At 26.0% G+C, this 23,436-nt stretch overlaps 6 protein-coding genes across 12 annotated transcripts in view; 2 read left to right on the top strand and 4 right to left on the bottom strand.

Moving 5' to 3' along the window:
- Positions 1–14: 14 nt before the first annotated feature.
- LOC118446026 (centrosomal protein CCDC61) lies at positions 15–2,181 on the bottom strand. The gene is made up of 7 exons (XM_035876173.2): positions 1,602–2,181; positions 1,378–1,460; positions 1,159–1,310; positions 734–930; positions 353–646; positions 166–252; positions 15–106 (listed from the first exon to the last, which is right to left on the bottom strand). The coding sequence occupies exons 1-7, from the start codon at positions 1,768–1,770 to the stop codon at positions 30–32; spliced, it is 1,059 nt and encodes a 352-aa protein (XP_035732066.1). The 5' UTR covers positions 1,771–2,181; the 3' UTR covers positions 15–29.
- Positions 2,182–2,219: 38 nt separating this feature from the next.
- On the top strand, positions 2,220–6,506 carry LOC118446022 (beta-1,3-galactosyltransferase 1). 5 transcript variants are annotated; one of them, XM_085656266.1, is made up of 6 exons: positions 2,222–2,468; positions 3,065–3,275; positions 3,398–3,644; positions 4,297–4,562; positions 4,645–4,919; positions 5,026–6,479. In XM_085656266.1, exons 3-6 carry the CDS (start codon positions 3,398–3,400, stop codon positions 5,450–5,452), a joined length of 1,215 nt encoding a protein of 404 aa, XP_085512392.1. In that variant the 5' UTR covers positions 2,222–2,468; positions 3,065–3,275; the 3' UTR covers positions 5,453–6,479. The 5 variants fall into 5 exon arrangements, with proteins under 5 accessions (XP_035732059.1, XP_085512392.1, XP_035732057.1 ...); XM_085656267.1 differs by lacking the exon at positions 2,222–2,468 and adding an exon at positions 2,500–2,684; XM_035876166.2 differs by lacking the exon at positions 3,065–3,275 and having other exon boundaries at positions 2,220–2,468; positions 3,398–3,587; positions 5,026–6,488.
- Positions 6,507–7,473: 967 nt separating this feature from the next.
- On the bottom strand, positions 7,474–10,095 carry LOC118446021 (uncharacterized). Its single transcript, XM_035876163.2, has 2 exons — positions 9,882–10,095; positions 7,474–9,359 (listed from the first exon to the last, which is right to left on the bottom strand). The coding sequence occupies exons 1-2, from the start codon at positions 9,928–9,930 to the stop codon at positions 7,870–7,872; spliced, it is 1,539 nt and encodes a 512-aa protein (XP_035732056.1). The 5' UTR covers positions 9,931–10,095; the 3' UTR covers positions 7,474–7,869.
- A 1,438-nt stretch (positions 10,096–11,533) lies between these two features.
- LOC118446023 (odorant receptor 46a-like) lies at positions 11,534–12,903 on the top strand. Its single transcript, XM_085659511.1, has 5 exons — positions 11,534–11,612; positions 11,780–12,076; positions 12,170–12,228; positions 12,361–12,465; positions 12,544–12,903. The coding sequence occupies exons 2-5, from the start codon at positions 11,803–11,805 to the stop codon at positions 12,754–12,756; spliced, it is 651 nt and encodes a 216-aa protein (XP_085515637.1). The 5' UTR covers positions 11,534–11,612; positions 11,780–11,802; the 3' UTR covers positions 12,757–12,903.
- LOC118446052 (adenosine deaminase) lies at positions 12,774–17,041 on the bottom strand. The gene is made up of 4 exons (XM_035876213.2): positions 16,680–17,041; positions 15,517–16,111; positions 15,059–15,379; positions 12,774–14,410 (listed from the first exon to the last, which is right to left on the bottom strand). The coding sequence occupies exons 1-4, from the start codon at positions 16,882–16,884 to the stop codon at positions 14,011–14,013; spliced, it is 1,521 nt and encodes a 506-aa protein (XP_035732106.2). The 5' UTR covers positions 16,885–17,041; the 3' UTR covers positions 12,774–14,010.
- An 876-nt stretch (positions 17,042–17,917) lies between these two features.
- Positions 17,918–23,436, bottom strand: part of Hydr2 (abhydrolase domain-containing protein 2) — an 11,410-nt gene continuing 5,891 nt past the window's right edge. Inside the window, exons 2-8 of one of the 3 annotated variants that reach the window (XM_085658935.1) lie at positions 23,312–23,436; positions 22,869–22,955; positions 22,188–22,355; positions 21,838–22,024; positions 21,460–21,658; positions 21,159–21,309; positions 17,918–20,998 (exon numbers count right to left, since the gene is read on the bottom strand). The exon at positions 23,312–23,436 is cut by the window's right edge and continues 48 nt beyond it. In XM_085658935.1, the coding sequence (XP_085515061.1) occupies positions 20,829–20,998; positions 21,159–21,309; positions 21,460–21,658; positions 21,838–22,024; positions 22,188–22,355; positions 22,869–22,955; positions 23,312–23,436 (1,087 nt within the window). In that variant the 3' untranslated portion in view covers positions 17,918–20,828. Of the gene's footprint in view, positions 20,999–21,158; positions 21,310–21,459; positions 21,659–21,837; positions 22,025–22,187; positions 22,356–22,868; positions 22,960–23,311 lie in introns of all 3 variants that reach the window. The other 2 variants (XM_085658934.1, XM_035876170.2) reach the window with 2 other exon arrangements.

The following is a 23,436-nucleotide window of genomic DNA, read 5'->3' as shown; positions in this document are numbered from 1 at the left end:
AAAGAGTAAATATTACTGAATTCATTTTTTTAACTTAAATTAATTCCTTCTTTTAACATTTTTTGAAGTGTGTAAATTCTTGATTCCAAATTTCCAAAATCAATTTCTGTAATACAAATGCAAAATTAATATAATAATAAAAAATTATAAGTATATAATACAAACTTGATTCTTTAGAGGAAATGTTGTAACGTGATTTTACAATGTTCCGATTCGAAGAATTTTTAGTTTGAAATGACTCCACTGAACTTCCTATAATTTTTGTCTATTGATATTAACTTGTAAATAATTACTATTTTAATATGGTAGAATTTTATATTATTGTATAAGAAATTTAAATTATCTGTAATACCAGGTGATAAGCTAGATGTTTTAAAATGACCAGAAATAGAAGGAGATCGACTTCTACTTCTTCTATTAATGGAACGACGACTATGCGAAGAAGGTGGAGGAGTCCGACGTTTAAACGCAGGACTACCATCACCAGATCTTCTGGTAGTAGACTCAGTAAGCTGACGTATTTTTAAAGACAATACAGCATTTTCAGTACGAAGTTTTTGAATTTGTACTCGAAATGATGTTCGTTCTTTGGCAACGCTATTTTCTAATGCACTTATTGCACTTGCTAATCGTCTTATACCCTTTCCTGTATTATTTAGAAATATAGATAGATAATGAAAATGAATTCATGTTATCATTATTATCATGTTCATCATTGATTCCTTATATATACCTCCATTAGAGAGTTTATGATTTTCTTCAAGTAACCTTTGATTTGTGATTGTAAGTTTTTCTATCCGTTTTTGAAGATCTTTATTCATACCAGTAGAATTTAATCTTTCAATTTCAGCTTGCAATCTTCTTATTGTTGCTTGCAATATTGTTGGATCAGGCAAACCACAGTATTCCAAGGGCAATGGATAATGGATTCTTAAGGTTGTTATATTCGAGAATACTTGTTTTACCTCCATAGAGATCAATTTTATACATATTGCTTGTATTTGATATTATATACTACATTGTGTTACAAGGTATTAGAAAAAAAACAAAATGTTTCACTAGATACATATATATAGATATCTTTATTCCTCAAGTTAATATCACATTCAAATTCGTATATCTATGAAAACTTTAAGAATAATTTATTTTATTACTTACCGATCAAATTCTACTGTATATGTTAAAATGAGATACCGTCGATTATTTGCCTTATTACTCATAGCTGAAACAGAACTACTATCAATTTTGCGAGAACGTAATAATTCTAGATCCTCAAAAGTCAATAAATCCAATGTGATAGACTCGCTTGTCTGTAAATTACTTTTTATTACTAACATCGATATAAATTTGATTTAAAGATAAAAATGTTATGATTACTTTTAATAGTCCTGATTGTAGCATTGCGACAAATACGTCAAACTGTTTATAATTTCCTGTTTTATGCGTCAAATTTTCAATATCTTGGTATATAAAAAAGAAAGAGAAATATTATTTTTATAATAGTAATATAAATATTGTAATATAAAATTTATATAAATAAACGAGACTTATGTAAATTAAAAAGCATTTATAATAAGAAGAATATAGAAATATTAACGAACATGCAGTATCATAAGATGATCGCCAATCCTCAGCAGTAAATTTATCAGTTATTGTCAATTCCAAACATCTTTGACATCGTTTAAAAGCCATCACTTTCATTTTTACGACATATTCTTTCCCTCCTTTAAAAGCATACGTGGTCACTAAATTAGATCCCGATTCGTTCATATTTAAAAATATAAGAGGATATAAGAAAGATCTAACAAAAATATTCTAAATGTATTAAACGAAATGGAAAAAAATGAAATAAGATCTTTTTATAGAAAGTGCGAAATTGTTATTATACGTAATCATATCGTGATGTAATATTAGATATTTAAATTATAATTTTGTGTATATATATATATATATACACATAAAAATCTACGTTTATGGATGTTGTAATAATATCAAATTAATATCATAAAATATATAATAGTTCCTAGAACGAGTAACATCAAAGGATTTTGATTGTCGATGATTTAATACGTTGTATTAAAATATTGTCAATTGACATTTCAATTTCAATTTCTCATCGGCAATGTCGTTGTTTGTAATAATTTTACGAAATAATACATAGAGATACGTAGATGGCGCCATTGTATATGTTTCCGCAAGAGGGGAGTTTCCAATCCATGAGTATACTATATAGTTAGGAAGTGGCAGTAGGAAAATGTATAGTATAATATATGTAGTGTGATATATAGAAGATCAGCGTCAAAGCCTATAGCATTCGTACGTTTTCTCTCTTTTCTATGCGTGATTACTTGATTAATGTATATGATGGTCAAGTATTTGATGGAATGAATATCCTTATGTAGAGCCTCACAAAAGTAGTAAATGGAGTGGTATCAAATGCGGCATGACGTGCTCATCGCGTTTCAAAAGTAAGCAATTGTTTACATAGTATTCTTTGCCATTTATATACTCCGGTCTTTGTTGCCAAGTACAGCTGATCGAAATGGCAATTCAATAAAAGATATCACGATACAGAGAAAGATTCCTTTTCTTTATGTAGCATTGAATTGGGGAAAAAGTTTCTTCGTATTCTTTCGGCTGATGACATTATGATCGTATAACTCTTGTAATATTAATCAAATCCGGTAATAATTTGAATAGTAACGTGTACCTGAATATTTTTAAGAAAGCTTATGATTATATTCGTTTATTTATTTAAAAGTTATTACGTCTTGAAAATGAATGAAAATTAAGAAGAAATTCGATAAATTTTCAAGTTTTATTAAAAAAAAAAAAAAAAAAAAAAAAATATATATATTTATATATATATATATTTATATATATATATATATATATATATATATATATATATATATTTATATATATATATAAAAAGAGAAAAAAAAGAAGTATGCGAGTTAAGTTGCTAAGAAAATTTGTGATATTTACTGACTTGATAAAATGTCAATATTTTCTGTCCATCTAAATAATTGATTTTAATCTCTATTATCTCTTATTTCCTAAGATAATATTAAGCAATCAAGAAAAAATGGCCGATATTAATCAATTTATGGAATTTTATCTCAAGAATGGTGCCTAATAAAACTTAGGCACATAATAAATTTCATTCGAAATGTTAAAGAACTTGATTTACTTTTGTATTAAAATATGAAGAAACTCTTCAATCTAGCATAATATCGAATTTTTACATATTTCAGTTGTACATTTTACAAAAGGTAAGGATAAATAAATTTAATTTTTTGTCAAAATTCTCACATAAAATAACAAATAAATGTATGTATAAACACATATAAACATTATAAGTTATTATATTTTTATTATATTCTTCATTTTTTAGATGGACCGACTTCGACTGTTGCCCATGGAATTGCCATCTGCTACCAGCATAAGCAATAATGGAAGTGTTAAAGGAAATATTAAAATTTCTTTTGTCAAGAGATTGGTAGTCGGATTTGTAATCTTGGCTGTGCTAGGCCTATTATATGTACCAGCATATCATTCAGCTCAGGGTCCATTTTTAGGCTTAGGTGAGACTCCATGCTCTACAGAACCTCTCAGTGGTTCGCACTTGGTAGCCACTGTAGGTATGCATTCATTAATGTTGCTTGATCACACATTCAACACTTTTTGCATTAGATTGCTCAAATATATAATTCATAGAAATTATAATAGAACTATTATAGCGTGGCCATAAAATATTATTTAAACAATTATCAATATTTAATTAAAATTAATGTTTTTGAATAAATGAAAATGCGTACCACATTTAAAAATAACATTGAAATATTTAGTTAACATCGGCAGATTTTAACAGGTTTAGTATGTTGATAAGTTTGCACTATGGTATGTTTTTTTAAAGTTTATTTTTGATTTTAGTTATAAACATTTAAGCATCATTGTGCTTTTAATAGCAATATTCAAAATTAATATCACATATAAAAAACCACAAAACTTAATTATTTGTTTATATTGCTTTGAAGCTTTCACATCTTATAGTGCATTTATTTAGAAAAATTCAAATGCAATTTGCAAAACAGTTTAAACACAAGATTGAATGACTTTTATAAATGAGGATTAAATTGTAGAATGCTTGAGCTATAGTAGATTTGGGGAAAAAACATATATTTATATGCATGATAATGCCAACAGCTATAAGATATTAGAGTGATGAATGTGATATTTTTTATATATATATATATGTATTATTTATTCATTATAAAAGTGTTTACTTTACAGCACAGTTACCCGGTTGGGCATATAATACTTCAAGAGATGTTAGAAATTATATTCATCCAGGAAATATTACTTCCATTTTGAATCCACTTGCTCTTTGTTTACCACCTCCATATTTACTTATAATTATTTGCTCGTCAGTGGCAAACTACAAAGCCAGAATGGCGATTAGAAATACTTGGGCTAATAAAAATAATTTAGATGTTTTATATAATTCTACAGTTAAAGTTGCATTTCTTCTGGGACAAAGTGATAATGATACACTTAATGTATGTATGTGTGTTGTATGTATGTATAATTAAGTAAAGTTGTATATAAAAATAAAATTTTGCATTGTGCGTTTGTTTCCAGAACTTTATAATTGAAGAAAGTTTTCAATTTAATGATATACTTCAAGAAAGGTTTTTGGATACCTATAATAATTTAACATTGAAGTCTGTTATGATATTAAAATGGGTCACTACAAATTGCGAAGAAGCTAAATTTATTATGAAAACAGATGATGATATGTTTGTAAATATAAATCTTTTGATGAAAACCTTGCAAGCAAGAACACAATCTAAAGGTGTTTTACTGGGATCTCTTATTTGTAATGCTAGACCAATATCAGACTCGAAAAATAAATGGTGAGTATTTCTACAAAGAACAAAGTTCGTGGTTGCAATAATATTAATAATTATATGAAAAATTATATAGAAATGTATTCAGTAAAGAATATTTTATATACATTAGGTATATGCCAAAATATATGTATCCTGAAAAGGTTTATCCTAACTATCTATCAGGTACAGGATATGTTATGAGTATTGATGTAGCTTTTAAGTTATATCAGGCAGCTTTGATAACACCTCTACTTCATTTAGAAGACGTTTATATTACGGGTCTTTGTGCAAAGCATGCAAAAATACGTCCTATTAATCATCCAGGTTTTAGTTACGCGCAAAGAAAATTGGATCCTTGTATACTTAATAACTCCATAACTACACACAAAATTAATGCATCTGCTATGTATACAATATGGAATAAAATGAATAATAATACGAATATATCTTGTAAGAAACGTGCTCGTACAGGTAAACAAGTTGTTAGCTTAAGCAGAAATGGTAGAAATGTTGGTTATTACATGGTGAAAAGAAGAGCTATTAATAGATGTGTTTAGCACATTTGATTAGAGCATAATTGGATATATCGGTATTATCTCATGTATCGTACTGTATATAAAGACAACATACAGCATATCTTAAAATATTATTCATATTACATGTCACAGAACTTTCCAAAAGATTATTGCCTTATATGATTTTAAAAAAATGAGATTTGCAAAATTTAATATTTGCAAAAATAGTATTTCAATTGAAAATATAAGATATTAATTATTTCTAATATTAAGCTTTATACTTAGTGGTAGGTAGTGATCGATGTAGGCCTTCTTTTTCCATTTAAATCAAATTGTTAATGTGTTATTATGCGATAAAGATTTGTACTTGATATTTGAAAAAATTTTTATATTTTTCCATTTATGCCATAGTAGTTTATAAGGAAACACTGTCAATTAGATATGTGTATCAGTTATTGACTTATTTTGCAATGACATCTTATCATTTACGTTTAGCATATTTTTACTATATGAAGCACCTCACTATATATATTAATAATTAATAATTTACTATTCTGATATTTTAATTAATAGAAAGTGGATTTTAGTGAGCTTCTTTCAATGTAACTTTATTATTAGAGCATACAATATTATAGTTGAATATTTGTGATTTTCTTAGACGATTCCTATTTATATCTTATAAGAAATTTCTCGAATTTTATGAATATCTTATTAATCAGAACAGATCTGTTGTCCCCTCCTCTATCTATTATGATAATAATGCATCAATATATATAAATAATGTTTTTGTATCTTGTATTGTGATTTACAAATAATATCCTAATTTAAATTGAACTAAAAAACATTTATTACTAAAATATTATATTTTGTTCAATTTAGAAATTGATATATTCTATTTAATTTATAAGATATAAAAAGAAAGCGAATAAAAATCATAACTTTGTTATAATACCTTAAAAGATACACCAATAAAGTGCTTCCTTATCTTCTGTTATGATATTTTATAATAATGATATAAAATAGAAATATAATAATCTCAGAAAATTGATATTTACAAAGAAATAAGGATCTTTTATAAATGTACTAGTCTTTAATATTTTTATCTTGTTTTAAAATTTCCGTAATATTTTTATATATAAAAAAAAAAATAAAAAAATAAAAAAAAAAAAAAAAAAAGAACAGAAAACATTTTTATCAAAAACAGCATACATTCCATTACATTTTAACTAAGAAATTTAATAAAAAATATAAAATTAATAAACTTTTATCAAATTAAATTCAATAATATGATTCCTTTAAACATGTCCAATCGTGTTTTTACTCTAGGAATTTTAAATCATTAATATATGTAGTTAACATGTAACTACGTACAATTTAAATAGTCTCGAGAAGGAAAGATTTATATAAAGAAAATTAAATTATTATCAGTAAATTAATATTTAGAAACAAATTTCAGAGACAGCTTAAGACAGCTTATCTTACATAGTTTTAGATATGATCAAAGCGTAGAGGATTTTTATTATTTATTAATTAAAATAAACTATATTGTTTGTGTGATTAAAAAAATGTCAATTTTCCGATCAGGTTGAGTTTACGTAATTTATTATATATTTCAAAATATTATTTTTTTCCACTATTATAATATACATATTAAACCGTTTGTAATCAAAAGAAATATATTCTTTTATTGTAAATTGATATAGGTACATTTATGATGCAGATTTATGTACAAATATTATCAGATTATTAAATTATATTAAATATGAAAAATTGTGTTCCATGACTCATACAATTGTATTTGATATACATATAATACGATTATAAAAAGTTACAAGAGAATGTTAAAAGCTTATGCGCATTTGTGAATAAATGTATTACTACTTTGGCTTTTATTGCTTTTGGACAGAAAATCTAACCAGCAAAAATTTGTTTTTTCTTACACAATTTTAATTATAATCAGTTATAGAAATAATATTTTAATTATAATCAATTATAGAAGTGATAAATGATAAAAATGAATAAAAAGAAGTTTATAGAAAAATATAAAATAAAGTGAACATAAATACCTATAAAAAATAAAGTTTATTTTTTACAATCTTACAGAATACAAGATATATTTTTATAAAAAGTTATTAAGATATATTGAAAGATAACATCATTGTTACATCAGAATTATCAAATTTGATAATAAACGATTGTAAACTATAATGATATTCAATAACTATTTTACCTAAATGCACTTATTCATTTTTTGCTTTAATAATTATTAATAATGTTTATTATCATTTTCAATTCATGCATAGTATCACTACACATGCATGAATTCACTTACTTAAACTGTCTAGGCAATTGTAACACACTTTTTTTTTTACATCACTTAATACAACTAATGTCACTTTTAGTAGCAAATGCTTTTCAATATTATTGTACTACATCTTTATTATAAGAATATTATGAATTTATATGCTAGTTCTATCTTGATCATTATTTGTTTTTTCAATTTTATTAGTTTCCTCTTTATCTTGTTTAGATGATCTTTTTAATTTTGCACTAACATCCTCCGTAATATTAATGGCCATCAAATTCTCTGCTATACAACTTAATTTATCTTGTGATTGAATCGAAGTTATACGTCTCTCCAAGTTTAATTTTTCTTTATTTTTTTTATGAAGACGATGTTTCTTCTTTTTCAATATTCGTAGATTTAATCTGGATGCTTCGTGATTACAAAATACATGTTGTGATTTAGTTACATTTGCATTAGAATTATCTTCTTCGTTTTTCTTCTGTTCATCATTGCAATTATCAAAGCTCATCCTTTCCATTAATTTTATAATCTTTCTGTTATGGTATTTTAATTTTTTTACTGTAGGATCATTTGAACTTCCAGTATTAATATCATTACCTTCTTGATGTTTACTTCTTTTTGTTTTTGATTTTAATGAACTATTATGTTTAGAATCACAACAATGACTTTCTTTATATGGAGTACTACTACTACTACTACTTTCTTTTACCATGTTTTGTTTATGATGCCTTTTGTGTTTTTTAATTTTTTTCTCTAATATTGAATTTGCAGGAAGCGGTATGTCATGAACTTTTTCTGATGTTGTAGTTTCTAAAATATTGTCATTGATAAATCCATGATCAACTTTTACTCTTCCATCTTTACTTCTCTTACGTTTTCGGCACGAGCTCTTTTCACTTTTTAATGCACTTGAACTACTACTACTACTGCTATTATCATTTATATTACAGGAAATAGTTAATAAACGTGTTAAATGTTGTATATTTTTTCTTTCTTTCTTAATTGTAGCTTTAGATTTTATAAAACCATTTTCTTTACTAGAGGATACATCTGTAGTTGTCAATGTTGCATTTGCATTATTATTATCTATTTTATGTCCACCCTTACTAAATATTTTTTCCATTTCTAATCTAGCTTTAGCTCTTTTACGAGCTAGATGGTTCATTAGATGCATCAATTTTTTTTCATGTTTGGCAACTCTTTCCAATTTCCCATTCATGTCTAAACCATGACGAGCACCTTTGTGTAATGTTCTACCTCCGCAAGCTTTAAAAAGTTCTTCGTCTGTTAATACTGGAATCTTCTTAATGGACTCTTTCTCTTCCTCTTTTTCTTGATCAGATTTTTCTAATGTAATTAATTTTTCATCTTGAAGCACGTTAAGTTTGCGAAAGTTATTATATTGTTCTTCTCTTGATTGTTTTGCTTTTAAATTCCTTAAAGCTGTATTCCGATCAATAACAGAAATAGAAACTTCATCATTTTCTGAAGTGACCAAAACATTTTTGGCAGCATTATTAAACGCAGTTTGCCACCAGTGAACTTCTTTCGATGGTTTGTATCCTATTCCTTCGCTATTCAATTTTAATTTTGGCTTTAAAGCTTCGGTTATTCCATTTTCATTTTTACCTAGTCCTTTTCCTATTTTTTGAATAATAAAATACAAAAATATATCCTTAGAAAAATATATTAAAATTGTTGATACGAAAGGGTGTTTCAAACGATATATAAATAAAGAAGGAACAAAATGAAAAAAAAAGGAAAAAAAATATCATTCTAAAAATAAAATCATGATTAAGTGGCTTGGATGCATAAATCGAAATACATCTGTGATAAAGAATCATGTATTCCATTATACATAATTATTGAGTATACATTATAATCACAATACATGAAGAAAAATGCATCATATTATGATCATTTTATATTCAATTAATTACAATTTTTTTCTTTCTTTTTTTTTATTTTCTTTTTTTTTCCCCTATTAAAAAGGATAAATTTTCTTTTTTCTTTTTTTTTTTTATTACAATTTACGCAGGGCACAGATACAACAACATATTTATATTAAATACGAGAGAAGAAAATTAAGGTTAAGTAGTATTTTAATCCAATGCATAAAGTAACATATTCGTTGCTTATTTATAAGATCTTTCAATATCGTACCTTCCGTCCAACCGTATTTTAGGAGTTGAGCTTTTGCAAAATTCGCCATATTAATATATGTAACTTTGATAATATGAAATACACATATTTTTTCTAACAGTTCAAGAATATAAAAAAGCACATACGATATTGACGTACCCTCAAACTAAGCTAATCGAAATACAAATGACCGAGGTAACACGTTAGATATTGATACAAAATTGTAGGACACACTTGTCTTCTCTAATACATCAATACACACCAGGTGTCTCTTTGGTTCTCAATTATAAAATCAACCAATCGGTGAAAGTCATTGACAAATATTCTCTTTTCATTGGATAAAGTAGACATTTTTCAAATTGTATTTACAAACTATGTCCTGTACGATTGTAAACAATTTTTAATTTTTTTGTTGTTTCACCGAACAAAATATATCGATAAATAAATACATAAGAGCCGGTAATTATAAAAGTGATATAAGTCATTTGAAATATTAAGAGATATTTTATCTCGCATGTTATTCTTAAAAATTTCATATTAGGTATATGCGTAAAAGAATTATTTTTTTTCTCAAGAATAAATATACTTACCTTTTTTTTATTTGTTTCGTCATAGAAATTTAAATAATAATTCACATTTAAATATTCAAATATCTCAAAATGAAAACAACAAAGAAAAAAAAAAAGAAAAAAACATGAGTTATAATACTTCAACAATAATATTGGATCATGCATACATCGATAACTCGTAAAGAAAAATGTCTTTTATGTAAAAACTATAAGAATCGATTATTGTAAATCGATATATTCGAATAAAACCCGTAATAGATAGATCTACGTCGAACCAGTTATTATGGTGAATTTACTATTGAATAATTTAATAATACGAACAACACAAATCGAGGAAGAAAATATTGATAGGGATGAGAATAAACCGGATGTTTTCTAATAACGGTGTTGTTAACGTATCGTTATACTTCGTACGACGTTTTCTATTATTAAATAAATAAAATAGTGAATTCTTCTCGCTAAAACGTTACGTTATTGTATACTTGCGAACTCTGCCTATTTTTCTTTTATTCCATTCTTTCTTTCTTTCTTTCTCAGAGTATATAATAAAGTACTTAGAGTATCGTACAGATCGTATACTAAAAGAGAAAGAGAAAGAAAGAGAAGAAAAGAGAGATGGACATTTTACCGGTGAATTTTAAAGTTCTTAGTTTTTGCGGAATTTGGAAAGAACGAAACGACACAAATGTTTTCAAACGTCTCGTTAATCTTCTTCATGGGTATCGATATGTGGTATACGTTAATAAATTATTTTATAATATTCGTCATGAAAGGAGTGGACTAAAAATTTCTTAACAATCAATTACTCCTTTTTGGAATCTTTTTAAGTTAATTTCATTGGCATCTAAGGATAATAATAATTTATAATCTAAGGAGATTATAAATTTTCTTACAGATTATTATATTTTCCTTCTTTTTCTTTTTCACAGATCAATGATACTAACGATAATATTTTATGTCACTTTAATACAATTTATAGAAGTAATAGTTTCTCACGATAATCTCGAGGACGTTACGGAAAGTCTTTTCATGATATTCACGTACGTCGCTTTGTGTTTCAAATGCCTTAATTTTCTCTTGAGAAAGGATAAATTATTGATTTTATTGAATCTCTTTCGTGAAAATATATGTCGTCCAAGAAATTTAACTGAAGAGACGATTCTGGATAATTATAGTCGCAGGGGTATGCAATATATCGGATAAATAATAATGTCAACGTATATATTCGACATATCAAAAAAAAAAAAATGAAAAAGAAAAAAAAATTAAATAAACAAATAAATAAATAAAAAATAAAATAAATAAAAATACAAAAGTATAAAATTAATAATTCAATTGTGTCTATGATAGCTAAATGGTGCACTCTTAGCTTCATGACTTTGTGTCAGTCGAGCGCAGTGGTAATCATAGCTATTCCTATCATGGAAATGCATCATTCTACCAGAGCTTTACCATGCAGGGCTTATTCACCGTATTCTATTGAAGGATTACATGCCTATTTGGCAACATATTTGATTCATGCTGCATCTATTATTTATGGTATACTTATCAACATATCCTTGGATTCTCTTGTATACGGTTTGACCCTTCATGTTTGCGGACAAATAGATATTCTCTGTGAACGTTGCATGCAAACTGTTCGAGAAGGTAATTCAAATGAAATAAAAGCATGTGTTAGACATCAAGTGTTTATTCACGATCTCGTAAAAAGAATAGAATATTTGTTCATTTGGACGGTAGCCTTTTTATTATTTTTCAGCTTGATTACATTTTGTACTACCATCTTTCAAATGTCAAAGGTGAGTTTTTTTCTCTCTTTTTTTTTTCTTTTTTTTTCTATTTATTGACGCAACTGAAAAATTCTTTTTCATATATACGACTTTATTTGAATTTTATATATATATATATATATTTTTTTTTTTTTTCTTCAGAAAGATCCTCTTACTATGGAATTTTTTTCCTATGTTTTATATATTGCCTGTATGATGTTCCAAATATTTTGTTATTGTTGGTACGGCAATGAACTTCGATTAAAGGTATATCTTTGATAGAAATAATTAAATGATCGAGAATTAAATGATCGAGATGTTTATTTAATTTATTTTAACACTTAGGGCAAAGAAGTCGCTAATGCTATTTATAATAGCGATTGGGTAATGTCAACACAGAGTGATCGTAAAAATCTACAGTTCTTAATGAGGATTAGTCAGAAAGAATTGACTTTATCTTATTATCGAATTTTTTCTCTTGATCTCGACGTTTTCACATGGGTGAGTAATTACAAATTACTTTTTACAACTATAAATATTATAAAAGTAAAAAGTTAATATTCTGCAGATACTTAAAACATCCTATTCGTTGTATAATATTCTTCAAACAATGTCGTATTAATTATAATCGCTTACATATTGTTTTTTATTTATAAAACAATACTGTCTCGCCTATAAAACGACGTTAAGAAATAAAAAAAAAAAAAAAAAATTCTACAAAGAGAAAATAAAAAGAAAGAAATATGATATGATAGATGTATATCAATCCTATTATATAAATTTTATATAAGTTTTATATAAATTTATTTCTCTAGAACATTTCTATTGCAAATCGTTTTTATGAAAATGTTGAAGAACTTTGATTCTTATTATCGATAAAAACTGATTTATATCGTTCACGTTGCACCTGTCGTTGAATTATTTATCAACTATAATTACGCACTACATGAGTCTGCACATTCCTCGTTGCAATAATTATGATAAAATATAATTTTAAAAAATGTATTGAAAATGGCTTCTTTCGTTTCAAAAAAAAAAAAAAAGAAAGACACACTATCGTTCTTTTTCTACTTTGGTAATTTGCATAAGAAATAAATCTAAAGTATACAATTATTATTATATGTAACATCAGAGTACGTAATTATGTTTTAAAAATATCTAAAGTTAGCAAAAAAAAAAACATAAAGAAAGAAAGAAATTTCATTTAGTTAGCATTAATTTCCTTCAATTATATTCTATTCATTCATTATTTTTTATCCAGTATTTTTTTTCTTCTATTTTTAAACACACACTACAATAATAAAAATTATTGTCAACACATTCACTAGAAATGAAATTAAAACGAAACTGATTATTGCCGATTCAGAAAAAAAAATAATGATATCAAATTTGTTTCTAGTACTTTCTAGGTGAAATTAGAGCAATTTTTAAATAGTTTTTAAGTAAATTTTTAACTAACTTAACTAATTAACTAATTTAATTAACTAACCAATTTAATTAATTAACTAATTAAGGGTCGCAAATATGTAATTCAAAATTAGTAATATTTATAGTGAGTTAATTATTTTAAGATTCTTTGTAAAAATTTTTCTTTTTCCATTTATTTTGCTTTGAGAATTCATTTTTTGAAAATAGATTATGATTATAATAAAGAAAAAATTTTTATAACAAAACATTAACCAAATCGCGATATCTAACTACATTCTTGAAAAGAAAATACCGAGCAAATAATAAAAAATTAATATATCTCATCCATGATACGCAAGACAAATATTAATTAAATGATTATGGTCGTATATGATAACCATTGTATTAAATTTGTCGTGCTTGAGACGAGTTAACTAATTTATCTATAAAATCGCACCATTTTTTTTTCCATAATATTGAAGCATAATTTTTCTGTTCAGCATCCATATTACTGTATATAATAGAATTAAGAGCTAGCTGTTTTAGAGCCCTTAAATCAGAATTCTGCGACATGATTCCCATGAAGGCTAGATAAAAATCGTAGCTTAGAGCGTTGCTTCCCCAAAGTCCAGGATCATCGTTCGAAACGATAACAGGAAAATTATTGGCAAATAATTGAGCCGCTGGATGATTTCTAAGATCCTTTACCAAGTTCAACACTTGATTGGAAATGGGATTGACCTCGACGGCGATCCCACGTTGTTTTATTATTTCCATTACCAGTGGATGTTTCGTTAAAGCGTATCTATGTACACATATACGTTTATATACGCTTGTGTAAGAGTATAATAATAATAATAATAATAATAATAATAATAATAATAATAAAAATAATAAATATATATTAGTTAATAATATAATAATTAATACTAATAATAACATATTAGTTAATAAATGATGCGTCACAATTTTCAATATTTTATATTTAAATAAAAAATTTGCATTAGTATTTTTCAAAAGTATTCTTTGAATTTTCATTAAAACATATTAGTGTCATTTATTTAAATATAAAATATGGAAATTTTTCACACATTATTTAATGGCACTAATCTAATAATAATAATAATAACAATAATAATATTGAATTTTTCAGGAAAATAGAAATCATATATCGATACGAATAGATTAGATTACGTGTTATATCTAATGATTAATATATTTGACGAGATAAGAGAATTTTGAAGATGTATTTTGTCGTTTTGATTATTGAAACACGAGTGAACGATTTAAAATTAGACGCGTTATTATTCTTTTAAGTAAAGTGAAAGGATAATCGTTAATTTAATGATGTGTGGAAATAAATAGATTCCGATAAAGTAATGAAATACATTAGCATAGTCATTGATATCTAATCTCATATTCACATGAGACCAATAGAAATTCTTTTACTCACCCATGTCCAATACGTTTAGCACCTAATAGAACAGCATCGATAAGATTTTCATCGGTACTTGAACCATACCAAACAGTTTCACCAGCATGGAAAAAATAATCGATCGGTGGATTGAGATTCCTCAATTTATTGGCGAATACAGCCAACGGTTGTCCTTTATCTTCTTGCCCAACTAAATCGAACCCGGCTAAGAACGTTGGAAATTTTTCTTTCAAAGCTTTCAATATCGTTAAATACTCGTCAAATTTATTTTCATCTACTTTACGATTTGGGGCATATATCAGTTTGGCACCAACGAAGTTTGGATAGTCCGACATAAATCTGACAAGAGAGAGAGAGAAAGAGAGAAAAAAAGAAAGAACATACAAAAATAAAAAAGAAAAAGAAAAAAGAAATAAAATAAAATAAAATAAAATAACAAATAAGACTCTTGTTTATACGTTTTTTATGATATTAACCTTTCCGTAGTCTTTTTATAAACCATCGCAGTTTCGAGAGATGAGTAGACGGTGCCATTGAGCTCGTACAAATTCGGAAGAGTGCTACGAATTTCGATGTACATGATATTGTCCATGTAATGATCTTTCAAAGCTTCGTAATAATGATCCTCATAAACTGGTTTATAAGAAAGCATTGGTGTAATGAAATCAAATACTTGTTTGAACTTTGACCAAACTTTATCAATATCTTTGTAAACTATTTCAGGATTTTTCGTTAGCATAGTCATTTGTTTATAAATCCTTGAATTAATCGTGTCAACGATACTTTTGTTCTTTCTAAGATCGCTCAAAAGTCTCCACGAACAATCGTCATTTGGTTTTTCGAAAAATCGTAATTGAAGCAAATTTTTCGATGTTTCGCATACATAAAGATTTGGTCGGAACGTTATATTCCAGAAAATCCAATCGGCTGAAACGAGTGCCGTATCGTGTGCGTGAAGGACAGCACCTTTCGGCATCGCTCGAATGATTTTATAAACTTCCGAATTTTTTATCTCCGTTCTTGCCTCTAAGAAATTACGTCCAGGCAGAAAAAGACTCAAGTTTTTAAAAGCTGGAACAAATTTTTACGCCATCTTTCTCTATCTTTTTCTTTTTATTAAGATATGTTTACCTAACATAATACGCCCATTATAATTTTTAACACATAACACTGTTAATGTCTGATAATAAATGATAATAAATGTATGATATTAATGAATAAATTATCAATTGCGTCAAGATGATTGATTTTTTTCAACATTGATAATATCTCTTGTTTTTTTTAATTGTTCAAAAATATTATATTCCATATGATACATACGATATTTATTTTATACTTTTATATTTATATACAGATTAAATTTAATACTCGATATTGTATCTTTCGAGATATTATATATATGTTTGCTAATAATAATTGTTATGTGATATCTATAATTAGAAAAATTATACTCGAAGAATTTCTATTATCTTATATTATTAACGAAAATAAAAGTTTGACTTGCCTTTTTTATTTATCATATGAGTAATATCTTTTTCTAAATTATACATCTATCAATGATTATCATTAACGTTTATTAGTTATGTAATTAAATATAATTATTGTTAGAGAGAAAAATATGTGAAATAAAAAAACAAACCATTTTCAAATTCGGCCCGTTTTTTCGCCATTAGAAAATCATTAGCGATATATTCGTCATATTTCAAATCTAGTTGACCGCCAAGCATTGAGTTTTGTTCTGTGGTAAGTATTTCAGCTCGTATTTTCCAATAATCATAAGGAATCGAATTTGTAGTACACAAAAAACAACAAATCACAATGATCAAAACGATTGGTCCATTCATGATTACGATAATAATTTAAACTTATAATATCATTAAAATTTTTATTCTTTATTTATATTAAAGTTTAAATTCCGATCGTATCTATAATAAACGTACATCAAAGAAACTAACTTCTCAGATCTGCATGATCTTTATAAACACCGATCGCCTCGGTTGTTCACGGTCTACTGGCTCAAGTGTTCGTATCATGACGACCAATTATAGCAATCTACACAATCCAACTATAACATACATTTGTCCCTTTTTTTTATTTGGATTTCCTTACATTAAATACTCGTACATAAAAATACACGTGTATAAAAACAAAAAAAAACAAAAAAAAAAAAGAAAAAGGAAAAAAAAAAAATAAAGAATCAGATGCATTCATTATAATGTCAAAGTTATTTAAAGCGTCATGATAGTTTTAAGAAAATTTATACTAATCCTTTATATTCGTATGATAAAATTTCAATGAACAAAGTATATTTATTTGAAAAATAAAAAAAAAAATCTATTATATCATTTTTCTTTTTTAATAATTTTGCAGAGAAAGAAAGATAAAGAAAGAAAGATGAAGATTTTTATTCCAAATTGTTTTAATTCGACCTCAGGGCTGATCGAAGTGTCCCCTTGTGTTATTTTTAGAAAGCTTTCTCTGCGTCTAACGCGTATGTATACGTAGTTAACTTGTCAGGGAGACCTAATGTAGGGAGAATAAATGCGGGATGTAGAATGAAAAGATTGAAAGAGAAGGGAGACGAAAGAAAATTTATTACAAAATACAAGTTCGTGTCTTGTTACACATTTTCACGCTTAAATAAATATTTTTAATATTTATGTATCTTAAATAAAGATTTATCGTACATTAATGTACGCTATAAATTAATAAAAAGAATATATATATATTCTTTTATATAGAGTTATTTATATATATATACATATATATATATATATATATATATATATATATGTATACATATATTATATAATGAATAAAATAATATCTGCAAAAGCGTATTTTCAATCCATATTTACAATCCATATAAAATTTCATTTTTCATCTAAAATACGAATTTTAATGTGCGATCGGCCTTATATATTGTGCAATACAATCGTATTTTAATTATTTCTTTTAAATTGTTTTATTAAAAATAATTAACTTTAGTGTAAATTAATTTATATATGAAAATATTAACGCAATAGGAATAATTGATCTTTGAAATGAAAATTTTTGATAATTAATTTACTTCATAGATCAATCACTTCGTAAATATAATCTTTCATCTTCCTATTTTTATCAATTAATCTATTATTGAATTCTTCTCGATATGTTTTGTTGCAACAGGAACTCGTTAATTCTCGCTACTTACATAAAGGAATACTTTGTATGTACAATTATACATACTATTGTAAGAGGTGAAACTATAAACACAATTTATATAGAGTTATACATTTCCTTTTTTTTTTGTTTTTTTTTTGTTATCTATACATCCATCAGTTGATGCTAAAACATCTGTTCTACTTTAATTCACACATACAAATTTTTTTATAAACGATATATTATATTTAGAAAACTTAGGCCTATATATATATATATTATATGTATATAGATTAGAAATTTTCGACTGAAAGAAATTTCATGTTTTTTTTTTGTTTTTACCTTTTTACTTTCTTCTCGCCAAAAAATATTGCCATTTGTAAAAAATGATTTAGACAAACTTACACAGCCGATGCACTGTTATCTTACGAAAAATATCCCAATTTTATTGTCTCTTACTTTCTATATACAAAAGTTAATTGTTAAGAATTACTCAAAAATGTGCTCCACGCTTAGAATGAAAATAATAAATTATAGTTTCTTTTTTTTGTTATTTTTTTCTTTTTCAGATGAAATTAATAAATTAACTTATGTACATACAACACATATCAAATTTGTGAAGTATATACAGGATGAATCTTTTAAAATTGAGATCTAAATATTTTTTAAATCTTTATATTTGAAAAGGAAAATTGAAACAAAAGTTATTCGGTTACGGAGAGCAAATATAATGGGATTATATATTTTGATCCGATGAACGTCTTCGAAGTTATTGCAAGATAAATTTTCTTTTTTTTTTTTTAATAGAGATTCATAATTTTTGCAACAGCATCTTATTTCATATAAAAAGAATGAACGACTATTATTTGAAACCTCTGTTTGTTCAGTTTTTACTTTTTATAAAAAGATTGAAGAAACTTAAGGCAAATAGAACAAGCATTCCTTTTCAGACAAATATTATTTTTATAAATATTTATCATGATGGCACTCCTTATCTATAAGTTATCAATAGACTTAATTTTTCATTAAAATATAATAGAATAATCCTATGAATAAATTTGACCCTGAAATTACCTTGATGATGTCCATCAAATCAAAAATAAATAATTTTCAAATATTTCATCTCAATTTGAAAAATTCATCTTATATATATATATATATCTAACAAATATAATTTAATTGTTATCAAAGTAAATCGATATACATCAATTTGTTCACTCCTCACATTTCACATGTCTTTAATTTTATAATAATGACTAACCAAAAATAAATATATTCTAGTAAAACATTTAAGTATTCTAAATACAATACCTATAATGTTATATAGTTTTTAATTGTTTTCTTGTTTATATGTAATTAAATTAAACAAAAGACATTTGATGTAAACCATTTATAAAACATATTATATATACGTCGTGCGATTAACTTTGATAAGAGAATAATGATATAACGAAATAAAATTTCTTTTTTGAATTAAATCATTGAAATGGATTTTGTATTTTACTTATAATAATTAACATTTTTTCTTATTGTTATGTCAAACAAGCACGATCGTCAAACGAAACGATACGCTTCTATATGACAAACAGTCATGTAACTTTAAATATTTCATCTTAAACGATTACACATATAAAAGATCGAAAAGATATGTTTTGAAAATATTAGTACATTTGAGTCTTAATATTATTATGTAGTTTCAGGTCTAAATTTTTGATAATTTTTTTATGCAGGATGATGACACATGAGCATGAAATTATCATGATCGTGCTTAATGCATAAAAACAAAAAAGAAAAAAAAGAAAAAAAAAAGAAAGAAAAAGAAAACAATGAAGCACATGTAACATAGGCAATGTAAGTTATAACCGTGATGAATCTTTACACGTGTAAGGACCAATTTATAATTGTGACAAATGATTAATTCCTGTTGTATATTCTTTTACAAGAAACGAAAAGAGAAATAAAAAAAAGGAAACAAAAAATTATTGCATTCTCAAAAATCCCTGAGAAAAAAACATTAGGATTTTGAATAACTTTTATAATTTAATTGGAACGACGTCATCGATGAACATGATTAGTGAGCATGAAAGTATGCTTTTCTTTTTCATGTTATTATAAATGCCAATACTAAATACTCATAAAGTCTTAAAGTTTTGTACAATTCAAATGGTCAGCCACGTAAATAAGATCGATATGGATCTTAATAACGTTAACTATTAATACTTTTCTCTCTCTCTCTCTCTCTCATTTGCATTAACAAAATAATATTATAAACTTACACTTTTTTTTTTTTTATACTAATTTACTACGAAGGATGTTGAAGATGATGTTACATAGATTATTTTCAGTCAGTTATCGCGCTTAAATGACGCGATCATTCAATATAGTAAGTTCAAATCCATTCTATGATCAAATACAATCGTGTAACAAGACTGTTATTATAATAAGATTGTAAATGCACAAACTGACGTTGTACAGTACATTCGCGTGCGTGCGTACGCGCGCACGCGAAGAAAATATTATTAATATTATTAATATTATTAATATTATTAATACTATTACTATTACTATTATTACTATTATTATTATTATTATTATTATTATTATTATTATTATTAATAATAATATTATATGCAGGAATATAATGTCGTTAAGAGGTTTTCAAAGCTTTATCCGCGTGTGCTAAAGTGAGTGATCCTACGAGTGAAACTAAAGTACGATCCAGCCATGTTATAGGATTTGGATAAAGAAGGCCACCTTCGTAGAAACCTAAATGACCTCCGTGTGACAATTCAACGTACAATGTGTTTGGATGAGTCGCTACAATATATAATATATAATTTAATCCAACTTTCTTCTTCTTCTTTTTTTTTTTTTTTTTTTTGCTTGCTTTGCTATTTCTCTAATTAATATTTCAAATGATCTTCGTATTATTAAAAACAATTTATATTTAATTAATTTTAATTTTCCCTAAACTTACCAGCATATTCTCTTATAGGCTTTAATAATGAATCCGGTACAATAGGATCATCTACAGAATTAATAAATACCATTGGTGTATAAATATTATCAAGATAATTTATGGAACTGGACCATTTGTACATTTCTTGCACGGACCTAAATTGATGTACCTATGAAGAACAAAAAAATTAAAAAAAAATAAAAAATAAAATAAAAACATGGAGGACAAGCAAGTAAATATGTATGTAAATCGTACAACGTTCTTTTACATCATTACATCATTAAAAGAATAATATTAGCAAAATAAGAAAAGATCTTACCCTTCTCGTATAAGCTTCATCGAGTTCGGGTAACGTAGCTGCAGAAATAATATCTCGCTCGTTGAGGGAATATTTTTGTTTCACTTCTTCCGAAAGGAGTACATGCTTGTGTTTCAATATTATATTTTTAACGGATTCTGTCATTACATAGAGATAAAAGCGTCTGAAGTTTTGCCAGTTTAATAAGAACTTTGTACCTCTGAAAGAAACATGAATTAAAATAATTCAACGCGTGTATTGATCAAAGTGAACGAAATGATGTATTTACACTTCTTGTTTCTTTTCCTTTTTGTTTTATTTTATTTTTTTGTTGTTGTTGTTGTTGTTCTTACAAATAAATAGAAAATAAATGAAAATGAAAAATAAATGAGAACTCACTCGAGCGCGTTGTAACCTTGACAAATGGATATGCCGCCTATGATATTGGATAATTTATTCAATCCGCGTTCTCCTAGATATTTGGTGACTAAATTACCGCCTAAACTAAATCCTATGCAAACAATTCTCGTATTTGGATGTTGTTCGGTTAAATTTTGTAGCATCATGTGATAATCGTCAGTATGACCTAAAAGAAATAAATGATAGAAAAGTAATGTAAGATTGATAAAAAATAAAGAAAGAAAAAAAAAAAAAAAAAAAAAAAAAAAAAAAGTAACATGAGCTGAGAAATTGTACATATGGAGATAGTATATAACAATAATTTGTATCATAATACTTTTATTCTATACCATAAGTGAATATCCTTGGCGCTGTGACTTTGACACTAGAAAGAGCTCCTACGTGATTAAGTACGGCGCATCGATAACCGTGACACTGAACAAGGTGAACGAATGTCCTGATGTAGACACTTTCAGAAGTGTTGCCAATGCCCGGACAGATAGCTATCGTGATATCGTCTGCAGAATAATAAAGTTCTTTTTTACTTCAAGGTATTCACTATTGAAAATTCAAGAGGCAATGAAGAAAACAAACGCCGACGTCCAATATTACAAAATTCGCTTGTTTCTTCCTCCTCCTATTTACGTGAACATATATATTAATATATATATATATTATAATATATTATAAATATTAATTTATTATAATATATTATAATATATTATAATATATATATAATATATATATATATTAATGTGTGTATACATATATACATATATAATGTATACATGTATACATATATAAATAAATATATATGTATATATACATTTATATATATAGATATATTTAATATAATACATTTTATATTTTTAATATTTATATTTTATATTTTAAATATATTGATTCTATGTACATATACATATATATATATATATATACATACACAAATTTATATAGATATATGTATATGCATATTAATGTATGAAAAGTTAAACCGTTCGATTATTATATTTCGTTATTTTTCGTAAAACCTTGTTTAGATAAGCTGGTAGCATACCAACAACGGATCCTCTTGAAAGTAGTATATTCCAAAGTATGACGCGAACGTGGACATTCGTCTTCCATAGAAAAAAGAAAAAAGAAAAGAGAAAAAAAAAAAAAGAAGAAGAAGAAGAAAAAGAAAAAAAATCAAATACCTTATACTCTTAACGACCGATTTTAATTCTAAATAAGCTCTTGGTCGTATATGACTAAGAGTTACTTATAAATAATAGATATGTTAAAGAGTCTCACAGAGAGAATATAGCGTGAGATTCATTCTTATGAATTACACCTGTTGTTTCACCTTCAAAATCAACGATACAATACGTAGCAGAAGTAATTCGAGTACGAGATTAATGTATCCTTTTTTAGGATAAAATTAAAGTTAACGAACGATGAAGAGAAATATCAAGAAAATTTGAAATAAACGAACCTTCATGGCCATTAGTCAATGGTTGATAAAGATCATAAGTTAGAGTTGTGTCGTCGGATAGACCAATGTATACCCGGTCTCCTATTGGCCAAGGACATCGTACACGACCAATGATACTGTGGACC

Source organism: Vespa mandarinia, chromosome 1 (genome assembly GCF_050613455.1).
Source record: "Vespa mandarinia isolate Hongniang chromosome 1, ASM5061345v1, whole genome shotgun sequence".
NCBI lineage: Eukaryota > Metazoa > Arthropoda > Insecta > Hymenoptera > Vespidae > Vespa > Vespa mandarinia.
This window is presented reverse-complemented; position numbering and strand designations above follow the sequence as displayed.

What these genes read in the sequence shown, in the direction of transcription:
- LOC118446026 (XM_035876173.2), bottom strand. Translation starts at nt 1,770, where the DNA reads ATGAACGAATCGGGATCTAATTTAGTGACCACGTATGCTTTTAAAGGA. An exon ending in ATCATCTTATGATACTGCAT is followed by an intron (nt 1,461 to 1,601) that starts GTTCGTTAATAT and finishes TTATATACCAAG; the next exon opens with ATATTGAAAATTTGACGCAT. An exon ending in AACATCTAGCTTATCACCTG is followed by an intron (nt 253 to 352) that starts GTATTACAGATA and finishes CAAAAATTATAG; the next exon opens with GAAGTTCAGTGGAGTCATTT.
- LOC118446022 (XM_085656266.1), top strand. Translation starts at nt 3,398, where the DNA reads ATGGACCGACTTCGACTGTTGCCCATGGAATTGCCATCTGCTACCAGC. An exon ending in GCACTTGGTAGCCACTGTAG is followed by an intron (nt 3,645 to 4,296) that starts GTATGCATTCAT and finishes TTTACTTTACAG; the next exon opens with CACAGTTACCCGGTTGGGCA. An exon ending in GTGATAATGATACACTTAAT is followed by an intron (nt 4,563 to 4,644) that starts GTATGTATGTGT and finishes GTTTGTTTCCAG; the next exon opens with AACTTTATAATTGAAGAAAG.
- LOC118446021 (XM_035876163.2), bottom strand. Translation starts at nt 9,930, where the DNA reads ATGGCGAATTTTGCAAAAGCTCAACTCCTAAAATACGGTTGGACGGAA. An exon ending in AAAATACGGTTGGACGGAAG is followed by an intron (nt 9,360 to 9,881) that starts GTACGATATTGA and finishes TTCAAAAAATAG; the next exon opens with GAAAAGGACTAGGTAAAAAT.
- LOC118446023 (XM_085659511.1), top strand. Translation starts at nt 11,803, where the DNA reads ATGACTTTGTGTCAGTCGAGCGCAGTGGTAATCATAGCTATTCCTATC. An exon ending in CCATCTTTCAAATGTCAAAG is followed by an intron (nt 12,229 to 12,360) that starts GTGAGTTTTTTT and finishes TTTTTTCTTCAG; the next exon opens with AAAGATCCTCTTACTATGGA. An exon ending in GCAATGAACTTCGATTAAAG is followed by an intron (nt 12,466 to 12,543) that starts GTATATCTTTGA and finishes TTTAACACTTAG; the next exon opens with GGCAAAGAAGTCGCTAATGC.
- LOC118446052 (XM_035876213.2), bottom strand. Translation starts at nt 16,884, where the DNA reads ATGAATGGACCAATCGTTTTGATCATTGTGATTTGTTGTTTTTTGTGT. An exon ending in ACGGGCCGAATTTGAAAATG is followed by an intron (nt 16,112 to 16,679) that starts GTTTGTTTTTTT and finishes AATTTGTTCCAG; the next exon opens with CTTTTAAAAACTTGAGTCTT. An exon ending in TATAAAAAGACTACGGAAAG is followed by an intron (nt 15,380 to 15,516) that starts GTTAATATCATA and finishes CTCTCTTGTCAG; the next exon opens with ATTTATGTCGGACTATCCAA.